The sequence below is a fragment of the Epinephelus moara genome, chromosome 1 (genome assembly GCF_006386435.1).
Source record: "Epinephelus moara isolate mb chromosome 1, YSFRI_EMoa_1.0, whole genome shotgun sequence".
NCBI classification, from domain to species: domain Eukaryota; kingdom Metazoa; phylum Chordata; class Actinopteri; order Perciformes; family Serranidae; genus Epinephelus; species Epinephelus moara.
Genome location: NC_065506.1, coordinates 50,091,555 through 50,103,179, shown reverse-complemented (window position 1 = coordinate 50,103,179; position 11,625 = coordinate 50,091,555). Strand labels below are relative to the sequence as shown.

General features: G+C 45.7%; 1 protein-coding gene across 1 annotated transcript in view; it reads right to left on the bottom strand.

The window, feature by feature from the left end:
- Nucleotides 1–4,059: 4,059 nt before the first annotated feature.
- Nucleotides 4,060–11,625, bottom strand: part of plekhg4 (pleckstrin homology domain containing, family G (with RhoGef domain) member 4) — a 47,627-nt gene continuing 40,061 nt past the window's right edge. Inside the window, exons 10-21 of the mRNA XM_050055109.1 lie at nt 10,011–10,894; nt 9,269–9,518; nt 8,582–8,671; nt 8,143–8,367; nt 7,456–7,626; nt 7,197–7,377; nt 6,968–7,084; nt 6,638–6,779; nt 6,348–6,448; nt 5,607–5,788; nt 5,353–5,415; nt 4,060–4,366 (exon numbers count right to left, since the gene is read on the bottom strand). Of these exons, the coding sequence (XP_049911066.1) occupies nt 5,377–5,415; nt 5,607–5,788; nt 6,348–6,448; nt 6,638–6,779; nt 6,968–7,084; nt 7,197–7,377; nt 7,456–7,626; nt 8,143–8,367; nt 8,582–8,671; nt 9,269–9,518; nt 10,011–10,894 (2,382 nt within the window). The 3' untranslated portion in view covers nt 4,060–4,366; nt 5,353–5,376. The remainder of the gene's footprint in view (nt 4,367–5,352; nt 5,416–5,606; nt 5,789–6,347; nt 6,449–6,637; nt 6,780–6,967; nt 7,085–7,196; nt 7,378–7,455; nt 7,627–8,142; nt 8,368–8,581; nt 8,672–9,268; nt 9,519–10,010; nt 10,895–11,625) is intronic.

The window sequence follows — 11,625 nt, the reverse complement described above, 5'->3', positions numbered from 1 at the left end:
TGAATCAATGACAAATCAACAACGAATCAATAATGAATCAGTGATGAATAAATGATGAATCAATGATGAATCAATAACGAATCAATGATGAATCAATAAAAAATCAATAACGAATAAATAACGAATCAATGATGAATCAATAACGAATCAATGAATCAATGAAGAATCAATAACGAATCAATGATGAATCACTGATGAATTAATAATGAATCAATGATGAATCAATAATGAATCAATAATTAATCAAAAACGAATCAATGAAGAACCAATAACGAATCAATGATGAATCAATGAAGAATCAATGATGAATCAATGACAAATCAACAACGAATCAATAATGAATCAATGATGAATCAATAACGAATCAATGATGAATCAATAAAAAATCAATAACGAATAAATAACGAATCAATGATGAATCAATAACGAATCAATGAATCAATGAAGAATCAATAACGAATCAATGATGAATCACTGATGAATTAATAATGAATCAATGATGAATCAATAATGAATCAATAATTAATCAAAAACGAATCAATGAAGAACCAATAACGAATCAATGATGAATCAATGAAGAATCAATGATGAATCAATGACAAATCAACAACGAATCAATAATGAATCAATGATGAATCAATAACGAATCAATGATGAATCAATGAAGGATCAATAATGAATCAATGATGAATCACTGATGAATCAATGATGAATCAATGACAAATCAACAACGAATCAATAATGAATCAATGATGAATCAATAACGAATCAATGATGAATCAATAATGAATCAATGATGAATCACTGATGAATCAATAATGAATCAATGATGAATCAATAATGAATCAATGATGAATCAATAACTGTTGATGAGTTTCACAGTTCATGTTTCAGTAACAGAACTAAGAAATAAGAGTTGAAATGAAGCGGACTGAACCTTTAAATGTCGAAACAGCTCATCACAAGAAACCAGCTGCAGAAGTTATTTATTATTTATTTGTTTATTATTTATCAGGACCCCGAGGACTGAGCGGTGGGACGGCACTACGGAAATGTTATGATCTTTATTTCCTGAGCTCGGACACATTATTTTGAAACAAAACTTGGCAAACGTCAACAGTGAGAAAGATTTACGTCTGATTTTGGTCTCAGCGGCGCCCTCTAACTTTTCAAAATAAAAGCCCCACCTTTAAATGTCAAGGTGTCGCTCTGTAACAAACTCCGCCCACATTGAATCTGATCATCTGATGGCAGCCCCGCCCTGAACACATCTGCATGCTAATGATCAAAGTTACAGCGCCCCCTGCTGGCAACAGGAAACAACTTGTTTTATGATTCATGTCTCAGAGCAGGTCGATCGGATCCACCTCAGACTTGTTTTGACACGTCTCAGAGACCTCGACGATGTTTTCTGATGAAACTGCCAGTTTTAGTTAAACAGTGTTGCCACGGCGCAGCCGCCATTTTTTGTTTCGCCATTCTTATCTGAAGTTTTTGTAACTTGAGGGAACGCTGTTTAATCTTCCTGAAACATGTCACGTACGATGAGTCTCGTCCTCGTTACATCTACGTGTCAGTAATTATCTATAGTTATAGCTCCGCCTACTGCCAACAGGAAGTGAGTGTTGTCTGACAATCATCATGATGTACATGTTGTGGTCGACAACTGATGTGTCAAAATAACCTGTGACCTGTGCACAGTGTCTGATGGACATGATGACGTGATGCACCTGTGTGTGGGTGGGGTTCAAACATTTACCTGTCACATGCAGAGGGGGGCGGGGCCTGTCATCATCATTTTGTTCTATAAATCCTGCATCAAAGGGACAAAATATATGTCGATAAGAACACCTGTTAAATCTGACAGTTCAAGTCTGCCTAATGAAATTCACCATGTGTAAATTAATATTAGTGACAGACTGTTTATCACATTTATCTACTGATTCCTATGTAAAGTTCAGATGATGCATTTAATCAAACTATTTTATGTGAATCATCACATTTATCACATCATTGATCATAGATTATGACATTTCTGAAATGATCAGTTTATAGGAAATAATCACATGACATTTATCTATTGATTGTAGAAAATGACATTCAGCAAATCCATCAGTTCAGTGGAGATGAGGAAAGCTATTAAGTGAATGCAGGTGATAGTGAATCAATTATCTATTTCTCATCATTTGGGAGTCGACTGTGAGCTCTGTCCCTGATAATATCAAAATAAGGAAAATCCCCTTAAATGTATGGCATGTGCTATAGGATGAGGAGCAGACAAACCACAGTGGTGTGTGTCCCATTTTAATGTGGTTGCTTTGTGTCATGGTTAATTCATAAATATAAAAGATAACCATATGTTAATGTGAACAAATCAAGCCCTATGCATGATGTATGGTGATGCTAGAAGACATGTACTCATGTACAATCTTTCTTTAATGCTCAGTTTCATTTTATTATAGTTTTGTTGTTATTAGTTTGATTTTGACTTTACTGTTGTGTTTTTTTAATTCTTATTTTTATTACATTTTAATTTGTTTTTTAATCGTTAATGTTTTCTGATTAATGATCATAAAAAATCAAAATCATATATTTTATGATCTACATATTATTTTATCATCACAGTTGTGAGTGTGTGAAGCTCTGGCAGAACTGTCCTTTATAGTCCAGGGGCCGAGGCAGATTTTGGTGCTTCCTCTATGTCTCTAGTTTACATTGTGGTATGACAGACCTGCCTATGGAGTAGCTTAATAAAATTTTTGGATGATCTTTGGGTCCTCCCCAAAATTGAAAATAGTCAAAACTGAGGCTTCTCCAAAAGGGACAGTGTCTGCCTTATCACATGAATCTCAGGAAATAATTATCAGAATGTCACCAAATGTGGACTGAATGTTCACAGACAGTTGCTGCACACGATGCAGCAAAGATGTCATCAGTACCTTGCTCCTTTTAAAAAATTTATACAAATGTATATTGCTTCGTTAATGTTGGCGTGTAGTCTGAAAACAACATTTTCACTGAGGGGTATTTGGCTGGAATTTGGCTGGAATTTGGCAGGCATCCGGAAGGCTTTCGGATGGCGTGGGAAATTTGAAGTGGCTGCATCTGTATATTCATTGGGATCAGTAACAAAATCCCTTGTCCCATGTACCAGAAATATGGCACTAAAAATCGTACAAGGTTCACTGACATCAACAAGCTGAGTCATGCACTAGGAGATAGCTACTCCATAGGCAGGTCTGTCATACCAAAATGTAAACTAGAGACATGGAGGAAGTCAAAAATACCAAAATTGTGTGGTCCCTTTAACTGAGACCAATTTGTGAAAGTTGGCCCCTTGGCCCCTGGAATATCAGCTGTCTGTCTGTTGATCACAGATGGAGCTAATCCTCACCTTAACCCTGCTACAGACCAGCAGAAGTTACCATGGTTACTAGGCTGGGATTCAGGTTAACCACCTTGATGGAACGGAAACCAGAGTTTAGCTCGATGTCTCAGGCTTAGCCAGAACTATGGTTTCCATGGTTACCGTTGTGAGGCTAATCTTTGCCACTTTGATCACCATCACCATCATCATCATCATCATCATCATCATCATCATCACCATCAATCATCAGTGTTTTGTATCTATGATTAGTCTCACCTGTCCTCCTGTCCTGGCTGAGTCTCGCCCTTTGGACATCTCTGCAGACAGTCGTCCATCTTTTAAAATACAAACTGAATTATATAGAAGATGAAAACAGGAAGTGAACGTCAGTCAGTCAGTCCTGTCCTCACCGTGGACACAGTCAGGTCTGTCCTCACCGTGGACACAGTCAGGTCTGTCCTCACCGTGGACACAGTCAGGTCCTGTCCTCACCGTGGACACAGTCAGGTCTGTCCTCACCGTGGACACAGTCAGGTCTGTCCAGTGACGAGCTTCAGCTATGCTCTGCTGACAGAGTTCTGAAGCCTGAATGACCCAAGGACTGAGACAGTGACTGAGGGGAGGTGGTTCCTCCTCCTCCTCCTCCTCCTCCTCCTCCTCCTCCTCCTCCACAGAGACCTCAGAGACATGTGTCAGTTTTGAACAAACTGTGTTTATTACTCAGGTAAGAAAAGTGACACTTTATTTACACACATGTACAGTTAGTCCACCTGATCCTGGACCAGCTCAGAGACACAGACCTGATCCTGGACCAGCTCAGAGACACAGACCTGATCCTGGATCAGCTCAGAGACACAGACCTGATCCTGGATCAGTAACAAACAGCAGCTACCAACATAAACTCTACTGAACCTGAACATAAATAAAACTGAGCTCAGATCAGAAACTACAGACAACAGGTCGACTCTCCTGGTGTCTCACTGCAGCAGCAACACACACCTGGAGACAGAGAGACAGACAGACAGAGAGAAAGAGAGACAGGCAGAGGGACAGAGAGAGAGGTGGCTTTAATGACATCATGTGTGATGTAAACAACAACATAAACAGCTGTGTGGACGATGACATCACGAACACAGATATAAATAACTGTAACAAACATGATGTCACAGTCTGTGACTCCTCTTATTGTGAAACATTTGTTGTGTATTTTATTGTGAAACAGTTTCCTGTCACTGTGGAGATGATGTTCCTCCTCAGTGTCAGCTCTGTGCTTGTTCATGATGTTCAACAGATGAAGTCATTGATCAGTTAACTGAAGAGCTGATCAATCAATGATCAATAATCAGTGTGAATGTTTCACACCAATGATCCATTCATGTGTTCACATCATGAGTCACTCTCTACTGTCGAGCTGCAGGTTAAAGAAAAGGTGAATGAGAGTCAACAGGAAGTGTACATGGGGCGCCGGCACGATCCACTCTGCTGCGACGCCCCAAAGTGACAGCGTGAGGTTGAGACTGAAGGGCTGTGACATCATCGCTCAGATTAACAAGAGACAATCAATAGGTTTAATGTGTGTGTGTGTGTGTGTGTGTGTGTGTGTGTCTGCAGCTGGAACATTAACATCAGCTGATCACTTCATCCTCTGTGTCCTTTGATCAAGGTTTCACAGCAGCTGTTTTTATGACATCATCATCTCACTGTGCTCCTCTTCCTCTGCTGGAGAGTTAGCGCCACCTGCTGCTCACCTCCATGAACTGACTCCACATATTGTCATGACAGAGGAGGAGAGATTGTTGACGATCATGTTACTGACACTGATGTGACAGACGGGAGGAGGGTCTGTGTGTCAGTGTCTAATGATCACATGTTGTTTAGAGCCTGTGAGTCTGTCAGCGCCCTCTGCTGGTGACTGTAAGGTTACACTGATGATGTTTGATGTTTCTCATGTGACACATGATGATGATGATGATGAGTTCACTTACAGTCGAGTCCATCAGGTCAGCTGATTACACGATGGTGGCCGGACTGATGACCGGAGCTGCTTTCTGAGGACACACACACACACACACACACACACACACACACACACAGAACACATGGAGAGTTCAGTGGTCACACCAACAGCTGGAGCTGAAACTTTCTGTCAAACTGTGACAGGAAACAAGATTCACCACCCTGTGGTTGTATGACTCCGCCCCCTGTCTGTCTGTCTATGTGTCTGTGTGTCTGTACTCACAGGTGAAATGTACTGGCTGTTGAGGTGCTGTTTGTTGGAAGAGATGGAGGAAGAGGAAGAAGGCTGGCTGAGGGGGCTGGGCTCCTCTGGCAGCGCCTCCTGCAGGTGGGAGGAGACGCAGCCGCTGTCAGAGCCCGTGGAGCCGGAGAGACATCGAGACGACGAGCCCGAACTCTCTGTGGCTGAGAGACAAACGTTATTACAACATTATTGTTAAGTATGTTAACTGTGTGTGTGTGTGTGTGTGTGTGTGTGTGTGTATGTGTGTGTGTGCGTGTGTGTGTGTGTGGTGTGTGTATATATACTATATGTATATAAATCCATGAAAACTTCTTTTCCAGTTTACACTACCAGTTGATATTTAACATATTCATATGCTGCGTTCACATTATATTACGTGCAGTCGGAGACCCCTTTATATTAAAGTTGTCATTTTAAGTCTGAGATATTAAGAATTTCTGACAGCTACAATATCTCCCACTTGGAATAAAGAACTACATTAAGTGTCAGTGCACTGTTCCCATTAATGGTTGCAAAGCCACCATCACTGGCAATTACATCTAAATAAAATCCAATAGGCCCTATTAACACCAATGGAATCAATTCACCTTAATGTAAAGAGAGACATACGCTGTATCTGGCTTCATGAGCTAACAATCTACTGGCGTANTGTGTGGTGTGTGTGTGTGTGTGTGTGGTGTGTGTATGTGTGTGTGCATGTGCGTGTGCGTGTGTGCGTACTCATGGAGGGCTGGCTGCTGGTCTCATGTTCCTGCTCGTCTTCCTCAATACAGGAAGTGATGAAGGAGCTCTCAGAAGCAGGAGAGGAGGACGAGGTTTGACTGCAGAAGAGACGACACGTGGTTAGACAGATGTGTACCTGTACCTGTGCAGGTGTGTGCTGTACTTGTACCTGTGCAGGTGTGTGCTGTACCTGTACATGTGCAGGTGTGTGCTGTACCTGTACATGTGCAGGTGTGTGCTGTACCTGTACATGTGCAGATTGAGCGGTCCCAGCAGGCTAGTTGTACCTGTACATGTGCAGATTGAGCGGTCCCAGCAGGCTAGTTGAAGATGGTCCTGATGTCATGGGGTCAGAGGTCACCGCTGCTCGTTTGAAAGGGTTGGAGTGATCAAAGACGGAGACAGCGATGGATGCCCGCGTTCTAGCACCTGAACACACACACACATAGACACACACAGACACACACACAGATCATTAGCAGCTGTATGACATATTGAACACAGAAACATCTTGAGTCAAACGTCTCAGCGTGCTCCACGTCGTCAGATGGAGTTATTGATAATTAAGTGATCAGATAAAGATTAGTGATGCGTGCTTTTTTTTTGAAGGGTCAGACCTCTGCTCTTCATGATGTAATGAACGGCTCGGTCACTGATGGCGGCGTCACTCGGCTGGATGTCCAGAAACGGTTTGTTTCCCACTCCCATCGACACCATCTCCTTCAGACGCAGCTCTGAAACACACACACACACACACAGGTGATGATGATGATGATGAAGGTTACAGGTGATGATGATGAGGATGAAGGTCGCAGGTGATGACAGACAGTCCTCTCCTGTCTGTACCTTTGTTCCTGGTGGCCTGGGTCCACAGGATGCGGGCGATGTCAGAGGTCCAGGCGTGTTTGACCTCTGACATGGAGGCCTGAAGGATGAAGGTCTGGTTCTTTGACGTCCTCCTTCTGAACCAGATCTCAAATCTCAGCCCGTTGTCTCCGGTGGACTCTGTGAGACCGACGTCTGCTGTCTGAGGGACACAGAGGAAGAAGAGCTCAGTCTCAGTGTCCTCTGAAGACGTGCAGCTGTGACGTCCACCTGGTTTTACCTTGAAGGAGTGTTTGTAGATGAAGACGTCCAGACCTCCCTCCATCTTCTTAGGTTTACTGAACAGAATCAGCTCCTCAAACAGGAAGATGTGACGCTGACATTTCCTCCTCCCGCTCCAGACCGTGAACTCATCCTGACGCATCAGCTGACCCTGCTCCTTCAGGTTCACCTGGAGACACAGAGACACACAGAGAGACAGAGACAGACACAAAGACAGAGAGACAGAGACACACAGAGACAGAGACACACAGAGAGACAGAGACAGACACAAAGACAGAGAGACAGAGACACACAGAGAGACAGAGACAGACACAAAGACAGAGAGACAGAGACACACAGAGAGACAGAGACAGACACAAAGACAGACAGACAGAGACACACAGACAGACAGAGACACAGAGACAAACAGAGAGACAGACACACACAGAGAGACAGAGACAGNACAGAGAGACAGAGACAGACACAAAGACAGACAGACAGAGACACACAGACAGACAGAGACACAGAGACAAACACAGAGACAGACACAAAGACACAGACAGAGAGAGACAGAGACGATCAGGGTTCAGTCGGAGCTGATCAGGTTTGTCTTCATCATAAACGGAAACAACAAAAAAACAAAAACATTTTCTACGTTTAATTTAAACAACTTCCTGTTCGTCTCTTTGAGCGTTATCAAACTTACATCACAGTCTCTGATGGCATCCATGGCCAGCAGGTCGTTTCCGTGGCGAAGCTGGAACTTGACCATGTTGGTGGCGGCCTGCAGCGCCACAAGCTCCGCCTCCTGGGCCCCGCCCACCTCCTTGATGAGGTCAGTGAGCAGGAGAGCGTATTTACTCATCCTCTGGATGGGCTTCAGCAGGTAGGAGGACAAGTCCATCTTATCTCCTAACTCCATCTGCTTCCTCTGCAGGAGGAGGAGAGAGGAGCAAAGGAGGAGGGAGGAGGAGGAGGAGAGAGGAGCAAAGGAGGAGGGAGGAGGAGGAGGAGAGAGGAGGGAGGAGGAGGAGGAGGAGGAGAGAGGAGGGAGGAAGATGATGGTCAGTGTGTGCCGTGTGTAGAGTCAGCAGAAGATGAAGATGATGAAGATGATGATGATGATGATGATGATGCGTTCTCACCCTGAAGAAGGAGTTCCCGTGATTGGCCAGCAGAGTGTCAGACTTTGGCTTGTTCTTACTGTACAGAGCGTACAGACTGAACTGCTCCTGCTGTTTACACAAACAACAATAAACAACATCATCAGCAGCTGATTGGTTCAAACCCACTGAGAACTACAGACAGTGTTTGTGATGCTGAACTGAGAATGTTGCCTCCTCTCTGTGGTGTCCTGTCAGGGCTGATGGGAAATGTAGTCCACTGAAGTAACTGACAAATAAACTGTGAACTCTGGAGTTGTTCCTGCGTCCGGCGCCGTCACCTCCTGCTGGAGGCAGGAAGAACTACAGGCTGATTTCTCCTCTGTGCAGCCAGGAGGCGCTCTACAGCACAGAGGGTGTTGTGTTCAAGGACACATTTACTGTGTTCTGACTCATATTCATCCTCCGCAGGACGCCACAGATACAGACGCTGTGCCGCCATGTTAACAAGGTCAGACTGGTTATACTGACTGATGAAGCTGAGCTGTGCTGCAGTGCCTACATGTACCAGGATGCACTGGTGTATCACCACCCGGGCCTGCAGCTGTTACTTTGTTGGTCAGATCATACAGTTGAGTAACAACTTTATTAAATTAAAAAATTAAAAATTAAAAGAAATTAAATTAAATTAAATTAAATTAATTAATTAAATAAATAAATGTGTCGTACGTGTCGCAGGAAGCAGTGCGGCACTCTGAGCGGGTGTTTCCAGCACGCCTCCAGCTCTCTGAGGAAGAACTGACTGTGGAAGTCCAGAAGTTTCTCCAGGTTCCCGAAGACGACGGAGCGTTTCCCCCGGAGATCCTGAGGAAGGTCGGCTCGGTCCATCTCTGGGAAGTAGTGATGGATGATGTAACGCAGAGAGCGCACGTACTCCCTCTCCGTGGTCACCATCTCCTCCACCACGTGACGCAGCTTACTGCACACACAAACCCATGAAACAAACACACACACACACACACACACACACACACACACAGCAGGCTGTTTACATGAACACATATCTCCTCTCTGATCTGTCTGCTGTAAGTCGTCCCTCATTTCTTCTTCTTCTCTTGTACTTAGCATGCATCCACACGTCATAACACTCTGAGCGAGCACATACTCATAGTAATACTCCTACATCCTGAGTTCAGCAGTAACAGGTCACAGCTCACAGCTCTGACAGAATCACTTTATAAAACACTGATGCGTTTGGCGGTCTCGTGATGTCAGAGGATCGTTAGTAACGCACTGACAGCTGCTTTCATCTGTGACATCACATTTTATAAAAAATATTTCCTCTGACATGAAGTCAATGAGAAAAGTGTAGAAATATTCATGTGCAGTTTTTAGTTGAGTAAATGTACTTAATCACTTCCTGTTTGTGGTGATGATGTCACCACACAGAAGTGGCGGTGTTATTACCCACCTTCCTCGGGGGCGGGACTCTCCTGCTGGGCTGGTTCTGGGGGTCCCGGGGCTGCGGAGCCCCTGTCCCGCCCAGCCGTGAGCGGCGGTCCTGGGGCACAGCGTGTGGTCGGCGGCCTCAGAGCTGCTGACCTCCAGGCCGCGGATGAACACGCCCGTGTTTCCTCTGCGCACCGGCTCGCTGAGGGCGCGAGGACACGGTCCGTACCGTGACACCTCGGGGGTGGAGGGGCAGTCGAAGCTCTGAGTCTTTCTCAGCTGCTGCCGTCTGCTGGAGGAGAAGAGGGAGGAGGAGGAGGAGGAGGAGGAGGAGGAGGGGGGGGTGGAACTGGCGAAAGAGTCGAGGCGGGGGAGGCTGGGGCTGGAGGAGCAGATATCCCCCCGGTCTGACGACTCGTCTGAGGAGACGCTGCGGAACAGACGCTGGAGGAGCGGCGTGTGCTGGGGGGTGACGGGGGAGGAGGGGTTACGAGGAGGTGAGGAGGCGTTCTGCTCGGGGGGACATGAGGAGGAGGTCTCAAAGATCCCCCAGAGTCCTGACAGTGATCTCCTGGATGAGGCGGAGCTCCTGCTGAGGGCAGAGTCAGAGCGCGGCCTGTGGGCGGAGTCCCGTGTCCTGAGGGCCGCCTCCATCTTCCTGTCGAACATCCTCTTGGTCTCCTGACACTTGGACCAAGCGAAGCTCCACTGACGGAGGCCTCGCTCCCCCCGCAGCTCGCCAGCCACCACCTTCATGTCCTGGAAGCGCTCATCTGGGATTGGTGGGTGCTGGCGCTGGTATTCTTCCAGGCAGCCAATCACAGCCTGGCATTTGTCCGGCAGCGTGCACTCCTCCATACTGACACCAGCTAGGTGACGCATACCCTCCAACGCCCAGCCATATGCCTGCAGAGAGACAGAGACATGTGACATCAGACCAGGGGGCGTGGCCTCAGGCTGACCTCTGACCTTAAACCCTCCAGTGTGTTCATTATTACATCATGTTTGCAGGGCGGAGCTCATCTGTCGAGACGCCATGAGAACCTGATGGACTCAGTGATGCAGCTCTGAGGAAACAAACATGGCACGCCCTCCCGTCTGTCCCGCCCACTGACAGACAGCGAGGAGGTCAGGGATGACATCATCACCCTGGACACTGACAGTGAGAACGCTTTGAAGTGTGTGTGTGTGTGTGTGTGTGAGGGCGCCACAATGGAGCCGACTGCTGACCTCTTTTTAGTTGTGGTCTGGAGGGGGAGGAGTGTGAGCGTGTTTGTGTGTGTGTGTGTGTGTGTGTGTGTGTGTGTGTGTTATTAATGAAAGAGGCCTCCTGAATGAGTCTTTACCCTCCTCACACACACACACACACACACACATTACCTCACCACTAAAACACACACAGGTCATGTGACAGCAGCACAGGCTGAAAAGTGTCCAACAGGTGGCGCTCCTCTCACTTCAGATTGATACAAAATGTGTATTTGATTAAATCTGTTCTAACTCCAGAGAGACCACGGGCCTGTATCACAAAAAAAGGAGTGGAAAGAAGTGGAACTTTCATCCCACCCCTTCATAAGAAAGAAACTGATCATTTGCAGACACTTAATAGCACCATTAATTAGTGCCAACATTTTGTT